The sequence below is a fragment of the Lasioglossum baleicum genome, chromosome 6 (genome assembly GCF_051020765.1).
Source record: "Lasioglossum baleicum chromosome 6, iyLasBale1, whole genome shotgun sequence".
NCBI classification, from domain to species: domain Eukaryota; kingdom Metazoa; phylum Arthropoda; class Insecta; order Hymenoptera; family Halictidae; genus Lasioglossum; species Lasioglossum baleicum.
In genome coordinates, this window is record NC_134934.1 from 4,159,396 (window position 1) to 4,176,601 (window position 17,206).

Genomic DNA, 17,206 nt, shown 5'->3' on the forward strand with positions numbered 1-17,206 from the left:
GATTCATAGTCTACTCGTAAGATTCGCTTATGCCACGATATTTTCCATGATACTAGAGTAGGATGTCCTGAGACTCGGACCCCTAGCGAAATATCCGATCGCATCCCATCGGCGACCCAGTTCGTTAGAGTGTATTCACTTTGACACTCTACAGCGTATTCACCGATGCCTGTTCACTGTTTCAGGAGCCAGCACAGCAGGACAAGCTCGCCAGATTGAGGCACAGGCTGGACCAACAACAGAGCAAGCTGAATCGGCTGCGATTGCTCAGATCGCAGACCGACCAGTCGCGTGCTAACAACGCCACGCTGAGTAAGTCGATTAATAAGTCCCTTTCTACGCGCACTCTTAACCATTCAAACGCCACGCCGGTGTTTAAAAGCGACAATCTATATCGTTTCATTGGATCGAATTGAATCCACTTTTGGATTTGACCAGTGTGTTCCTATTACTGTCTACAGAAGTTGAGCTAAACTGGTACTGTCATCGGTAGACTGCAGATCTTTATGCAAAATATATATATATATACAAAAATGTTCTGCATTGATTATGGCCAGCAGGAATAAATTAAAAGTCGATTTCATCTCTTAACCCTTGTGCAGCCGACCGGGTACCCATTTACTGCATTTCTATTAACAATTTGTTAATTCCTATAAAAATATTACGAAATTTCTCTGAATGTCTTAAAATGAGAATTTGTGAAAACATGTTAAATACAAGAAGTTTCTCGATCAGAAAAGAACTGTTTCGCTCTCCTCGTGCAACTTTTTCGATGTGAAACGAAAGAAACGCGTGCTCCGCAATATTCGAATCGGATTTTCGCAAAGGTCCACGTCGCAGGAGCGATTAAGGTCGCCGGCTATCTAGCAGCACTCGCGTCAGACCAGCATCAATATATTCACATTACTTCCATGTATTTTAATAGAAGTGTCAGTCCACTCGACAGCGACAACGTCGACGCTCTTCCTTTTTCTTTCTCCTTCCGGTAGCACGTCAACACTGATCTCCATTGTCGTTGAAGTGTTGTGCTGGTTAGATGGACGACGACCTTTTATTCCAGTTACCAGATACCTTTTAGAGATAAAGAGAGAGAGAGAGAGAGAGAGAGAGAGAGAGAGAGAGAGAGAGAGAGAAAAGGTCAGTCAATTTGAGAGATTTCGAAAGTCTGCGAATTTGTTTGCGGTGCTCGGTAGGGAACTAATCGCGGCGGGATCGATCGCAATTCCGGTTGTCCCATACGGCGGATCCATTCCGCTAGGATAGCCTATAAAACGAGCGATGATAAACCTCGTTAATCCAATTCACCGGCAGCCCGGCAGCATATTGCGTTCGAAAGTGAAAGTTCGATCCCGGCGTGGCCGGAACGAAACACGGCGCCGAGGAAACAGAGAGACAGAGAGAGAGTGAGGAAAAGAGAGAAGAGAGAGGGAGAGAGAGAGGACGGGGAACGAAGAGGAATTCTCGGCCCGAGTCCTTTCGGTTATATGGCCACGGTGAATATCGATATCGCCGGAGAACCAGCCCTTGGTATCTCGACGACGCACAGTGGCTCGACTCGCGATTCTAGTCAGGCAAAATTATTTTTACTGCCACTTTTTAACAGTGATTTTTCACGTAATTTCTCACTTGCTTCCGCGTGACAGCGAGCTAGAAGAGTTGAATGCATGAAAATCGCTTGACCCGTTGCGGTACGATTTTTTAAATTACCATAATCCCTTCATCTCGTACAGAAATGAAAATTATTGCTCCGAATGTACCCCTTCAGAAGTTACAGGTTCTTGCATAAGAGAAGCGTGATGGACAGGGGTTTATTTGCAGGGTCGCGAGCCACACCCCTGTCTGAGGCCTCGAATGGTTCCAGGGGGTTGTTCGAGGGTGGCCGGTGGCTCGTCGAAACGTTTGTCAAGCAATCTCGCAATCAAGCCGTAGCTATGACTCGCAGATAGGTCAGAACTCAATTACTCCGTGCTGGTGGTAAGAGGCGGAGACGTGTCGCGGAGGGTAGGACGGATCAATCCGTTCGATTTATTTTCTTCGAGCCCCCTGGTCCCTCCGTCACCGTTATAATTATGCGAATCACGAAAGCACGACAATGGGGAAATAAAAGGGGGATTGGGGGACGCGCGCGATGGATCGGAGAAGGTGGAAACTTGACGTCGAAGAAGCCGAAGGGGTGAGAGAGGGTTGGGGGGGGTGCTATTGACGAAGAGGAGCGAGCTCCGCGCTCTATAGGAAATAGATTACGCGAATTTCTGGGCGTAACGCGATCAAAGACTCCTGTTCGGCCCTCCATTCTCGGCGTTTCGCTCGATTGCGCATCTCGCCACCCCCTGGCAACCCTTGCGGAACTCGCGAGGGAGAAAACTCTGCTCGAAAGACGCGTTCGAATAGGAAAACTTGCGAACATAATGGACAGAAGGCCGGGAACCGAGTTTGAACGGATCCTGAAAATCCCGCAGACATCGAAACGCTTGCCGAACTCTTCGGGAGGGTTGCAGAGATGGGTTCAAGTAGCCGGCAATGGTAACGAGTCGAAATTTCTCCTAATGCGATCGCGTTAGTGCTCCACCCTCGAAGTTCCAACTAAGGGATCTATTATCACTGGTGTTTCGAACTCCAAGGTTACCAAGGGTGCGGACGATTTTCACCCAGGGAACAACTTAGGGTCGCGCCTTTTCAACCTGACTTATCCTAACGTCTATTGACAGACCGATCAAGTGGCCTTTGAATCCTCCTACAGTCAGAATACACGTCGTTTTAGGGCAAGGTGTAACATCCGAGTTACGTTCGACGTTTATGGTCCCCGTGCTTCAAATTCTTAATCGGATAAAAAAAAGCAACAGGTGCATCTTCAAGAGAAAAATCCGAGCTATTTTTCGCTCTTCGCCTGAACGCTGTACAGCGTACAGCGATTCTACTGCTGTATCCAAAGCAATTGAAGTCAAAAGGACCATTTTCGCTTTGACGCTGGATTAGTTTGGCCTAAAGGAATTCTACAATAACGGGAGAACGGTGATTTTATACGGGAGAATAGTCGATTTCGACTGGCGTAAATGTGAACCGTATGAAAAATTTCTCGTCTGGTCCATGTAACATTGCGAAGTGTAACGAAATTATAGAAATTGTTCAAAGCCCTGTTTGCACTGCTGCAACGTTCGCGGAAAGCATTTCAGCTGAAAGTTTGAAACAGCGTTCGGGCCTGCAGAGTTTATACTTCTGAGGAATTCTTTGAGAACACACAAAACTGCGGGACTTTATGTAAAATTAAAATTTAGTCTGCTTTAAATTTCACGTATTCGATCGAATAGCGTAAAAATAGAAATGATTTCAAACCATGTAGACACCCAAATACAATTCTATTTGTCCATAGCCAATGCTTAGGGATTAAGGTAATCGTGGATCAAATGATTAGTGTTGGAATTTGATCTGATCGAATTGTATAGTTTAACTTGCGAGGATCGCAAAGTTAATTTTTCGATTCGTGATCAGGATTTTCTTTCCATCTTGCGAAGTTTCCCGGCTCAGTTTATCAGGGAGGGGAGCACGTGTCTCGCATTCGTTCGACTTTGATACGCGAGTAATCAGTAGTGAAGGACTAGGAGCGGGGTCGGAACTCTGTCTCGGAAGTTAGTGCTATTAGGAGCTAGGAAAATACTGCGAGGCGAAGCAGTAGAAACGTAAACTGTATTTGTTACGGGACCAAGACAGTCGAGTGAGTTCCGTCGTCTCGAGCTGCGCCCGGCGCGCGCGAGAGAGAGAGAGAACCCCGAAACTTTATATTATTCTGACCCAATATTCCACGGGAACGGTCGACGTTTCTACGTGCAAGTACGTATTCATGATATGAATCCGCGATCCCCCTCTGCCCGGGAAAGTTTACAGGCCACCCAGCTGCAACCATGTCGACTTCCGATTCTCCTCGGACAGAATCTGTGAGACCCTCGACGCCCAAGGGATGAAAAGCTGGGAATGAATAGGCCTGGAATTTTTTCTACGGTGGCGTCCAAGTGTCTTCTTTCCTTTCCAATCGATTTTACAGTGAGACGTTCCTGAGAGTTGAAGCAATGTCGGTGTGTGGCTAGTATTTTTTCAATTAAACTTCAATGTTTCAAGTATAAAATCTCATTTATCCCGTATCGATACCTATAACATTATTCGAGGTAGAATTTTTTAAAGAAGAAGTTGCCTCTGGGACTTTCATCCCTCGTAACTGAGGTAGTTGAACCAGTATCGAGGAATTAAAAAGTTGGGTATTTTGATAATTAGAAGCTCGTGCAATTTCATTAAAATTCCTGATCTCGTGCGAGTAAAACGTGATCCCATGATTTCAGTCGGAGGTTCATCCACGATTTAATTCAACGTCTCCACCCTCAGACGAACTCTGAGCCGAAATAAGAGTGGTCCTCCCGATCCCCTGATCCCGAGGCTTCACGCGCGACTCGGTTTATTCGAAAAAATAGGAATCCCTTGAATTGAACGGCCAGGTCAATGGCGGTCGCTGGTTTTAATTAAAAGAACCCCCGGGCGTGACCCAGCCGTGTTAATGCACGGCTTGACTCAATCCCACCGTATAAATGGCTGCACGCATGATTTTTTCAACCAATAGCAAAGAACCGTACTTCTCGTCCTTTAGCTCTTTTCCATATCGTATACATACCACGCGCCATTTCGAATCGCCTCCTGGATATTAGACTACCTTTGCGGAATGAATTTTCACGGATGGAGAAAAGCACAGAATGGACGCCGAATATTAAATCGGACACGTTTAATATTCCATCGAAACGGATCTTGATAGCGTCATGCCGAGGAAATTTATCAGATCTTTCGACGTAACCGATTTTCCGTTCGAAACTGGCCTGGCGTGGACCCACAATCCTCGGATAAAGGATTTCTATTTTCACAAATTTTTCGAATCTCGCCAGTTTGTATCTGCATCGGTGGAGACACGTGATAGAAACGCGCGTTGAATCGAAATTGTATACATAGAATCGGCCGAACCACAGCTGCGTCAACAGTCTCTGACAAAAGTCACGATTCTACTTTCGGATTTTCGGTTCAACTTCTCTGAACTCCGGGGCAATATTTGTCGAAAGGCGATCGATACTCTAACAGTCGCACACGCTCCGTCTTGCCGTTCCTTTTTGCTTATGCAGCCAAGTTGCCGACTGGAATAATAGTTTCTTTCTGAGAAGAGACATTCAAGCTGTTAGATTTATTATTTACGTCGACGTCTTGCGAATTGATTCCATTGACCGAAGGATTCCGAAACCTTTAGGCAGATTTCAAGCAAAAAATCAGGCCTGAAACCCCCGGAGGGTATCCACGGAGAATGTTCTAGCTAGAATTGATTATTTCCGCAGATTCGTTTCCAGATTTCGGATCTGGGTTACAGGTTCGGTCTTAATAACAAGTCGAGGGTGGCAGGGGCTGCGTGGATTGCTAGCGAACGGTCACGCGGGGCGGGGGGCGGTAAAAATTACAGAGAAAATCGAGTCGGCTGGTAATTGAAATTCGGGCAGGTCAAAGGAAGCCGGCGAGCAAACAGTTAGAGGAGGAAAAAGAGTAACGGGGGAGGCGGTACTTTGGAGCGAGGTACTTTGCCGGGACGATAACGAGCGATAATTTCGCGCAGCATTCGCGAGCTAATTTCCCTTTTCGCGCGAGCTGAAGCCGAGTGGGTCACGGTGCTTCATCTTTCTCGAGGACACCTCTAGGAAAAAGGACACAAACAAGAGAGAACAAGAGAGAAAACTCCTGCGACCGAATGCAGGGTTGAGAAACCTCCTGGAAACGATTTAAGATTCCAGCCACTTAAAGAGTCTCCGATAAATCTTTCTCCCCGCCTGGATTCGATTAATATAAGAGATAACGAGGGTCCTGCTTGATTCATGGGGTGTCCCGAAAGTCCTCCTTCACCGGAATCAACCCACCCCCTCGAGCGTTAAAGGGGTGGTTCGCCGAAAGCCGCCACCCGAGAGGACCGTAAATTGGATCGACGCGCGGCACCGGTACTAATTAACTTTTTCTCGGATTCCTCTGGACGAAATAAACTCGACACTGATCTCCAGAGGCCTTCACAACCTTTCTGGACTTCTCTGCCAAACTTCTGTGATACCTGTCCCCCGCGAACCGGCAAACACTTCCGCCTCGAAGATCCAACTTCGCTGAATTTTTCACGGGGCTACGAAGAACAACTTTTTGCCGGAGCTGCGGAACAAATTTCCGCCCAGGTTTTTCGGCGGAATTTGTCGTGCGCAAGATTCTTTCCCGAAGGAAGCTTGCGAACAGGACACTTCCGATTTGAATATCCAACTTTCAACCCTCTGAATTTTGAATGCAGCCGCGGACCACGAAGAACAATTCTTTGCGAAGTTATAGGGCTTATTTCCACTAGATTTTATAACCTGATTCATCGTGTACGACGTACGAGTTCAAGATTCCTCCCTGATTCGATCTTTCAGCAGTGCACCGGATAAACCATTTTCTTCGGTCTCAAAGACCCAAAGTCCTCTTATAAGATTTTCTACGAAAAATTACTTTTAGAAATATCTGATCATGTTCCATTATTTCTCAAGACGGAATCCGAGACATTTTCTGAAGACGGTATGTACATCGCAGAGAGGAATGTACGTCAGAAAAATCCGAGACGAAAAACGGGTCAACCCGGTCCGTTCTGCAGGAACAAATACAAAGCATTCCAGTAACGATGATGAAAACCGTGAAGCGACCGTACCGTTCGGAACCCGTGGTCATGATCTCGCGATGCACCATGGGGATGGCCTCGGGAAAAATCCGAAATTGCGTACAGTTTCAGAAAATACGGCGAAACCGTGATGGCCGTGCACGATTTTACGAGACACCGTAAAGCAAGCCTGCTACGACATTCGATAGCCGCCTCGAGGACCGATAAATTGCTCGTCCTCTTCTTTGAAATGCCTGACACGTTGGTTGGTGTGGCTCCTCGATGAAAAACCCCTCGCGAAAATCTGAAATCTTGCTTTTCACCCTCCAATTCATATCTGGACCATGATCATCCTCGAGATCAGCGTTTTGTACGCTCCGGTGATGAAAGTCGCTCCGGTATTTAAATCTGGCTTGAAATTATTTTAAGTTATTCGTGCTCGAACTACCGCTTTACATTTTAGGATCATTATTACCATTTTAGAATTGGCGGAGTCCCTTTATTGCTAATACCTTCATCTGTATGCACGCTGTACGAATCCCCTTTCAATTTATAATTTGTACAATCTTCAAGTGTGTAGTTCTATTAAAACAGCGGAAACAATGATGATTTGGAACGATTAAACAGATCTGTCCGTTGCTGCCTAATGTCCAAAGCGGCGCAAATTCGATTTACTTGGAAAGTTAGGCAGCGCAGCAACAGCAAATTGAATAATTTCCCTGTTTGTCCACGGGTGAAAATTGGCTTAATTTTCCGTCTGTACGCAGTTGGAAATCGATACAGGATAAGCGTCGCGAGAGGGGAGGGAAAAGGAATTAGCGCGGCAGGAAACGCCGCTCGCGATTAGCGGCCTCTTAATTATCGCACGAAACGGATTATCGGCCGGGGATTTCGTTATTACGGCATCACACGAAATTATCCGGGGACACGTGCGTCAAACGGCGCCACGCTGACTATAATTCAGGATCGGCCGATGCCGATAATCCGCTTGATCCACGGGACACAGGACACGGGACGTATGCGCGCGCGTTTTCACGGCGAAACACGCGCGATCATTTCGCACAGTATCACCAACAGCGTAAAGTATCCTCGCGCGACGTGTGCGCAAAATATTTACCGGGTTTCGAAATCGAACGCCGCCGTGACGCTTCGGAAAATTCATGGTTTAAACGGCCATTGTAATTCCGATTGAAAGTCTTTGACTTTTTCCTTGTTCGTTCAAGCTAACACATTCTTCGTGGCTTCTGATAGTTCTTCAGTTGTTGTAGGGAACGTTGACTTTTGTTGTTGACTATTTTAGGACCTCAGAAAATGGAGAATTTTTGATGATTGCACAGGATGTATAAAAAGCAATGGTCATCCATCCTAGAGGTGAATCTACACGTCTGGATCGGTGGGCATTTGTAAAAGAAAATTGTTGATGATGTAAAAAATCTCTAATCATATTGTACTTTGTTATAAACAATTTTGCGGCAAGTTTCCTTTACGAATATCCACCGATCCGGAGGTGTAGATTCACCCCTAGGACGGGTGACCATTACTTTTTATTACACCCTGTACATACAAGAGTGCTTGGAACGATTCATACAACTTTTTGAAACAGATCTTTAAGGGTGATTTAATATACATAGATGTTTAATATACAAAGATGCTTTTAATTCAAATGGAGTACCAGGAACTGAGAAAATTCTATACAGCGATTTTTCTGAAAACAATACAATACAATATTTTAAAGCCGCCAGTTTATGAAGAATGGATAACCGCGTTTGATAATTCATATTGCTGGTCCAAACAATTGCTTTAATATTCAAGTCAAGTCCTGCCTTCTGGTTTCCCCAGATAAGTCTGTTTTCGACTCGACTAAAGTCGAATAAACAAAGCTTTCCGATCAGCCCTCCTTCGATCGACAACCACAAGGGTTGGAAAAAAATGTCTAATCCCATGAAAGGGTCTGAGCTTTTGAACCCCAGTCCCGGGACAAGATAAAGCGTCTCCCTGCTCGGGACAGTGGCAGCTTTCTTGCTCCCTTTCCCCCTCGATCCAGAAGACTATTAAAATTTCGATCGCGTAAATCTAACGGGGCGTAGAAACTCGGGAGAGTTATGGCGCGATCCCATTCAACCGGAGAAATCTATCGACGACATGGAAGGACGCAGCGGTTTCTGGGAGGACACGCGAATCGATTCCTCGCAATATCGGGGGTAGCCGTGGATCCTGGACAGATATAGGAATCTATGAAATTTCCCAGTCTCCTTTAATTGGATTTCTTCTTTTAGCTCGTCAATCTTACTTAACCAAACTCCCATTCAAGTTTCACCTTCGACCGACCAGAATACCGTCGCGTGACTGCTTTCAAACGATCGAACCGTTTAAATATGAAGTGCACGATTATTCCGGGACCCGTACTCGACACTTGAATCAAACCCACCGGAATTTTACAGTGCACGTTGAAGTTCGCTATAGCTGTCTTCGCCGTACTCACTGGCGGCTTTCACGTACGACATTTCTCTAATTTTCGATGTCAAACTTGATTATGACGTCTCAAATCGTTGACGATTTTTCGAAGCGAATGAAGAATAACACGGAGAAATGAAAATTGATTTGACACTTTCAGTGCCACGTCTCCCAAAAACGTTATACTATGTTAAGATTGGTAAATTAATTTACAAAATAGAAGAAGGACGAATGTCCACTCGATTTCATCGAATTTCTGAGGCTGCTGGTTGCAGCTTTTCGGACCTTGCAGAGTAGAATAATCAAAAAATAATGTTCACCCTCCTCGAATTCGGATAGGTTGAGATTTTCCAGTGAACAATGAGAATAATCGGTGAAAAAAATGTGATTCCCTAAAGAAGGAAGTTGACGGAGACGTTTCGATGGTTCTGGTGCCCCGATGAAGCATCGAGACAAGGTTCCACTAAATTATTAACGAAGGGATGGACACGGGAAGAAGGCTGTCGAGGCCTTGATCCATTTCGGATGCAACGCGGATAGGAGGAATTCTTACACGAGTGCCAAGAATACGGTTCGTTTTCAATATCTGAAGGATGTATACATAGGGTGCGCCGGAAATCCTAACCTGTCCAATGATGCGACGGCCCTTGGTTTCAAAATTAAAAGAGCTCTCACGTGTCGAGAATCTCTTAATCCACCCGCCGAAATCGTGTTTGCGATGGCGACCTAACGATCGTGTAATCGTCCTTTCCTTGGCAAAGAGCCTTACCGAAAGAGTCAACACAGCTTCATTCTCTGTGTGCAATGGTTACAGTACAGGATGATGAGCACAAAACATACCCCGGCAAGAATATTGACATAACTAAAAAAATCCAGTATTCTCGCAATGAACATTAAAAGGAAATTACATAAAATTTCCATCGAAATAGTAAAGACATGGTTAAGCTTTCAAGAAATTAGTTTTCGAAGTAAATTCGATTGTGCTCTGTAAAATGATATTATGGATGTCTCAATCAGTTCTTGTTGCTATTGTAATGCCCACTGTTCTTGCCTCTACAAACATCAACTATAGCTCGATAAAAAAATATATAAAAACAACTTTTTAAAAATCACGCTTATATTAAAATGCACTAATAAGGATAAAATAATTTTTTTAGACATTGGTGACTATAAATAAAAGCGTGGAGCGCTAAACTATATTGACGGAATCTTCGTGGGCGCTCCACGCTTTTATTTATAGTGACCAATGTCTAAAAAAATTATTTTCTCCTTTTTAGTGGGCACTGTTCCTGCCGGAGTACGAAAAGATGAAGAAGAGAGAACACTATTATATACCTTCTGTTGAACTGTTCGTTCAAAGCTAGAATTTTACGCAACAAGAATCACTGTGCATAAAACCTTCGCACCAGCCGATCTGTTTTTGGTTCAGACAACCACCCTACATGCTTATGCACCTATGGGTTTGCAGGCTCGCCGCGCCGCGCCGGTTAATTGAGTTGCAACGTGCAGCGAGCAGGTTTAGGAAGGTTCAACCTTTTTACCTTTTTAGCAGCCCCGTGGAGCACGGAAGCGTTATCCGTGTCCTGTCTCAGACTAGTGCCGGTTGTTCCCTGTTCCGAGAAGAAGAAAATTCACGCTCGAATGTCCTGCTGAATTAAAAGGCGGCAAGGACTGACCCGCTATTTTTAATTGCTCTACTAACGAGCGAATCCGTGCATTTTTAATTTACGGGGCAGAGGGGATCTGAGACGAACAGCGAGCCTATCCTCGTGATTTCCCGGCCTCCGCCAATTAGCGATTACGCGGTCGCGAACTCCCTAATTAGCCGGTGATCCGCGTTCGCAGCGGCATAATAATTGCGCTCTGTCAAAAAATCTGGCAGTAGCGAGAGAGTCGGATGTGACCGGGACGTCGCGCTGGCTGCTAAACTCATTCAACTGGGTTAACCCATTTACATCGTGAGGAAGAATAGAAATAATCCTCTTACAGCCCGATTCCTTTGTGTCCGAAGAGGATGATTTGAAAAAGTAAGGGGGAACTTGATATTTTAACAATTTACATACATATATCTGTTGTACATATTTTTAAATATACACTGCCCTGAATTACAATAAAGCCACCTGATTTTTTTGGTGAAATCTTATAATTATGTCATAGTAATGAGAAGCTGATGCACGATAGCATTTTAGGATTAATAAAAGAAACCATTTACATGATTACATTCATAGATACACTCATTGTCAGTAACATAAGTCTCCGTACACCCTTTAAAACAGAATAACTTTTTTATAATTATACCAAATGTGTGACCTGATGTTTTGTAAGCAATTAGAACCAGTGGTTTACTGAATGATGTGCAAAACATATTTTCTGAAAATTACAATTTACAATGTTGCATGCAAAAATAATAAATAAATTAATAAAAAAATTTAAAGTATATGTTTAATATGCTAATTGATAGTAGTATCTGTATGTGCATCTCTTATAGAAGTTAATTAATACAGATTTATCAGTCATAAATTATTATCTTTAGAGATTGAAGAAGGATTGACAGGTGTTAGTTGCACACAATTAAATTCTTTTCTTCATAAAAGAACAATAGAAACAGGCACGTTCGATTTCTTGAAAAGAATCCTCGTCACTTTCTGTATACATTGACTCCATCCTACTAACGAATCTATTGTGGCAGCAAATTAGAAGTTAAAACAGTCGTGAGAACTATTATAATTTGTTCACCTAATGCGTACATATTGAAACAGATGTTTGAAATATTCTGTATATGATGCAACTGGATTAAGAGACAATCAAGAATGTAGACTACCAAACAAGATTATAAATAGGTAGGAATGGTTCATTAGATTTAGATGAAGTTTCGCTCGACCTTTTCGATGCAAGAGACGGTAAAACAATAAACGAGAATTTATTGGCGAGGCACGGAGCGTTGCTTAGGCATCGACGCGAACCTTTTTCTACTATTTTCCTTAGGCAAGCCGCGGTGCCGTCGCATCGAGCCTCTATTTCCCGCGGAAACGAGATTTCCCGATCGCTGAAGCGCCGCGGGGGATACAAGATGGAACGCGGAAAAGAAACTGTGCCCTCGGAGAGATGCATCCGGAGCTATAAATCTTTCAGAGACGCAACTATGCGACCCGAAACCTTTTCGATCTATCTCGGCGCTTGGCTGGCCTCGCTCTCCCTTTTCCGAACCATTCTTTCGACTACCAGTTGAAAAACAGGGTCACCGTTGCTAGTTAACCCACTCGCGACACTAACGACCCAGGTGGATGTTCAGACTCAAAAACAATTCTTGTTTTTTTTTATCAATGCAATTTGAATCTCATGGAAGAGATTATTTTACAGTACTGTATTGACTCAAAAAAAGAAATTTACGCTTTCATTAAAGTGAAAATTTCATGAAAGTCAGTAACCGATTTCATAATTAGATATTCAATGTTTAATTAACTGATGTCAGTATTCAATACAATATTATTTTGTTTAATAATTTACTGACGCAATTATTCATTTCTTGAAAATGATCTAAACATAGATCGAAACGTCGATAATTGAATTTGATAATTTGCAAACTTACTTTTAAGTAAAAATTGATCGAACCAGTGCGCCGAGAGCATCAATACATCTTGTATCAACGCTTTCATTGCTTAATATCGTGCAGTCAAAGTAATTTATTTAATGAAGTAAAAATTGAGAAGTTAAGAGGTTATGATGCTGGAAGTACTCTTTCAACCGTCCGAAAAATGGGACGACAGTAATTTATTTAACGAAATAGAAATTCAAAAGTTAAAATTATCATGAAATTTTTGGTAGACGTGGCACTAAAAGTGTTACAGATATTCATGAAAACAAGATGAATGAAAGATTGTTAAGCGAAACCAAGAAACAAGCACGCAAGCACCGAATCGGCAACACATGGGTGGTTTCCAGTGCAAATATAAAGATCAAGGCCCTCTAAGCACCGGTCTATCCGATATTCCGCAGTCCGAATTTCCGCCATAGGCGTCCGAAACAACCTGTCTCGATATCGACTCCTCGAACTCCTAAAAACTCTAGCAAAAAAACCCGATATTATCCGCGGAAAGTATCGTAATCCAGCGGCTACAGATTTTTATTTCCCGATCGCAAAAGTTTGATCGCAACCGTCGCCGCCGGGGCCGTACACCGATTTCCTATTTCCCGGGGGCTCGCTCGAAAATTTTGCGCCAGACAAGGGCGGAACGTTCTCGTTGAAAAAGTTTTCCCGACTACGACGGGGACCAACGGTGTCTTTTGCGGGCGTACGAGTTTTCCATCTGAAAATTTGATATTCACGCGGTACCGGTGACCTCCTTGAAGTTCTGCCTGGAAGCATCGCAGGGCTCCCGATGTCCTGAAGGGTCCTCTTCGTGTCTGTCGATTCCTTCGCAACCGTGGAGCCTTTGATTTTATTGCAGTTTTGCGATCGACGTAAAAAAAGGCCGGAGGAAATGAGTTCGGAAGTTCGAAACAAGACTTTGAGAGGGGATTTTTATGCATTTACGGCATATTCGAGTTTGCGAAGTACTGACGAACGTCCACATTGACACTACAAAATCGTCTTTTAATTACCCAGTTTCTGGCAATTGGATTAAACGAGTAGCTACTACATCAGGAACGACATAATTGATCAATGATAAATAAATGGTCCTAAGCATCGCGAATTCGATAATAGTGAAAAAGGTCCGGAGTAATTATTCTGAACAATTTCGATTTAGATATGTCAGAAAAATCGGAATTCTTATTCTAATAGAGCAATTTTCCAGCAGATCGAAGAAATTCGTTATTTATTCTGCTCTTTACTGAACAATCCAAAAAAAGAAGTGATTTGCATATAGTCCACACGCGATCCTCGGCGGTTCCCAGAAGGATCTCATGCTTTCTGCCAGGCACGAGAACATATAATCGAATGTGTCTCGATCGAGCACGTCGTCGAACAAGTTTCGAAACGCGTTTCACAGAACGTTCTACCGGACTGGCACAGTCTAAACATAAGAGTAAACTACCAGGAACTTCGGCTAGCTTCCAAACAACTTCAGGAAGTTCGTAGAATCCTGCACCCCAGGGATGAAGGATCCTTTCGAAGCGGCAGACGTCCGAGCAAACGTTTAGTCGGATCGGTGGAACGCGGAAAAAGTGGAACTCGGTGTCAGAAGAACGGAACGGATCGCCGACGATTGCGAATTAAATTAAATACCGTGGAAGCATTTCCTGGCCGAGTTAACTGTCAGTCCAACAACCCCGGGATCGTGATTGTTCTTGCCTTTCACGCCCGTAAAATAAATAGTAGTGCAATAATAGGATATGAAAGTGTTATCGTAATTTCAAAAATTGTGGAAGAGTTTACTATACTCGCACGAATTTTCCCTTCGGAAAGGCGGGAGGAGAGAGAGAGGGTTGCAGAAAAAATAAATGGTAACGCTGGGTTGAATAAAGAAAGGGTTGAATAAAGAAATCAATTAAGTCAGTGCCTATGAAAGCGTTTTTGTAACTCGAAAAATTGTGAAAGAGTTTACTATTCTCGCAGGAATTTTCCCTTCGGAAAGGCAGGAGAGGAAAAGGGTTGCAGGTTCGGGTTTCCAGAGTCGTTCTACGAGTGGCAGAGCTCTCTCCAGCCATCAGAAATCCATTTACCATCCGCAACGTCGTACCCGCGACAGAAATATCGACGCGTATCGGGTCCCAACGCCGGCTGACAGGCTCCGCGAGTTTCGGCAGCCGGCATCCAGCTGGGTAATCTGGCTATAGATACCCAGAATTCGATAATGGAATTCTGGGACGTCGGACAATCCCGCGAATCGACGCGACTCGACTCTTCCGTGCGACGATACATCATTTCGGCCGCGATCAGGCACTCGGAACCCCTCCGAATTGACGGACAACCCTCCGACAATTATGCGTCTCACGCGCCGCCTCTTTATTAACACGCTATACCCCAGAGCTTTGTTACGAATAGCATCCCCTATCGTCCGAGCAATTTTTATTTCGCATAAAGGTCTGCAGTCTACTGATAATGATGAGTAGACCATTTATTATATATAGACAGCGGATTTTATCCTTCTTATGACGAAAATAAAAAAGGAGTAATTTAAAACAGTAAAAACATTAGAGGAAATTAAAAATACTGTTATACGTACAGGGTGGTCCATTTATCTTGAAACAGTCAATTATATTACGGAAACCAGCAGGAATATGAAAAAATGTTTTATATAAAATATCCTTCATATGAAGGGGCACATTTAATGGCGCTGTGCACATTTTTCCATAATGGCCCTTTAAGGGTCAGATGAAGGGCAACTTCATTTTTTCAAATGGAAACCCATATTTTTTATTTCATATTCTTATTCTACATCTTTCTTCGCGACGACGTTCTAAAAGGGAAATGACTGAAAAATTTGGCGTTCGGAGCCGTTTCTCTTTCTTTACCGTTTCTGTGGCTGCCGTTCGAAAAGGGAATAACTCGAGGGAAAATTAGGCTTGTTCCCTCCTTTGCAGCATTTGTTCGCGCTTGTCGCGAAGAAACGGCCTTGCTCCTCGACTCGGTCTAATTGGCCCTCGCCTCCAATTACGGGTGGGCCGTTTATTCCGGAAAGGCAGCCGGCAGCTGCGCCCCGTTCCCAGCCACAATTTAATATGTATGCCGCGTTCTCGCGAAATCGATAATCACCAGCGCACGGTGACCACAATGACACCGTAAATCAACCACCGAACCGATTAATAGAGCCAGCCGCCCCTCACACACGCAGCTACTTACACACAACTGAACACACTGCGTTGCCGGAAGAAGGCGAGCGTTAATTATTCAGAGAAACCGGCGACGCTTCTGCGCGCAGTTATATCAAACAGAATCAGCGCTGTTTTTAGTTCTTTCTTTTATCTCTTCCTTGAAGACGGTCCAATGATCGCGAAAATGGAGATGTGGTGAGACAGTACATTTCATTACATAGGAAAACACTCGACCAATTTTTCCTCGTGTTTCGACCGTCAGAAAAAGAATGGTTGATACTAACCACGACCGGTCAAATGACCGGTGTCACATTTTTTACTTTATAATCATCGAATTTGCAAGGATGATTCCATTAGAAATGATTAAATGAACTTCTCCGTCAAGCACGAATTGTTATAAAAATTGCAAGAAATTTCAATAATATCAGTGTTGTCATTTTTATAAAACAGTACAGCAGTTCCATTTTGACGACTCCATTTTGGTTAACACTAAACTGACTCCGGAGTACCATCCATACACGCATAAATGCATAACAATCCATAAAGAAACTCCAGAGAAATGACGACCGACCTTGGTATGTACACAATCGAAAAATATGTAGCATTGAACCAGATAATGTCTCTCCACCGTATCGAATCGCTCCCCATCAATCGTGGGCAACATTATTCGAGTACAGGTTGACGAACCGATAGAATAATTGATCGACTGCCTCCGCGCCGGATTTAATTAATATCGATGACGATTAAAGGGTTGGGGGAGGATCATTAACAGTGACAATGAAAATATCGTCGACCAGGAGAGAGTAGAGCTCGATAAATTATCTATCCGGCTTCTCTGTTTAATTGTACGCGCCAATTAAAATGGCGTCGTTTAATTAAACGGGTGAGTTTCCCTTTGGCCGAGGCGCCGCTTTTCCGTTTCGGTTTCTCTCACGAAAACTCTCCGACTCACGCCTCGGAGGATCGCGATTGACACAACGTGGCGTAACGCGGCCTTTCGCGCCGTGAACATCGGCTAACGTTTCCAATTACTCGTTAATTAATTGCTCCACAGTGGCAGACGGCGGACGGCCGATTGACTTCCGTCGCGATTCGATTCGCCGCTCGCAGCGACACGGAAACTTAATTTTCCGCCTGGAAAACCGGGTGGCGACTCTTGTGAAGCGCGGCGAGTCGCGTCGTGGCCCTGGAAAATAAATTTCGCGCGTTCCTGGACGCTTTTGCGACGAGGATCGTGGGAAACCGAACGATATGAAAATGATGTCAAACGATATGAAAGTCGCCGGGCAATATGCCGGGGAAAAAGGGCACCGA

The 17,206-nt window shown here is 44.0% G+C and overlaps 1 protein-coding gene across 6 annotated transcripts in view; it reads left to right on the forward strand.

Annotated features, from left to right (window-relative positions):
• LOC143209405 (uncharacterized) overlaps nucleotides 1-17,206 on the forward strand; it is a 141,946-nt gene that overhangs the window by 110,445 nt on the left and 14,295 nt on the right. For all 6 annotated transcript variants that reach the window (XM_076425004.1, XM_076424999.1, XM_076425002.1 and 3 more), the window contains one exon: nucleotides 186-312. In XM_076425004.1, coding sequence (XP_076281119.1) covers nucleotides 186-312 — 127 coding nt within the window. The remainder of the gene's footprint in view (nucleotides 1-185; nucleotides 313-17,206) is intronic.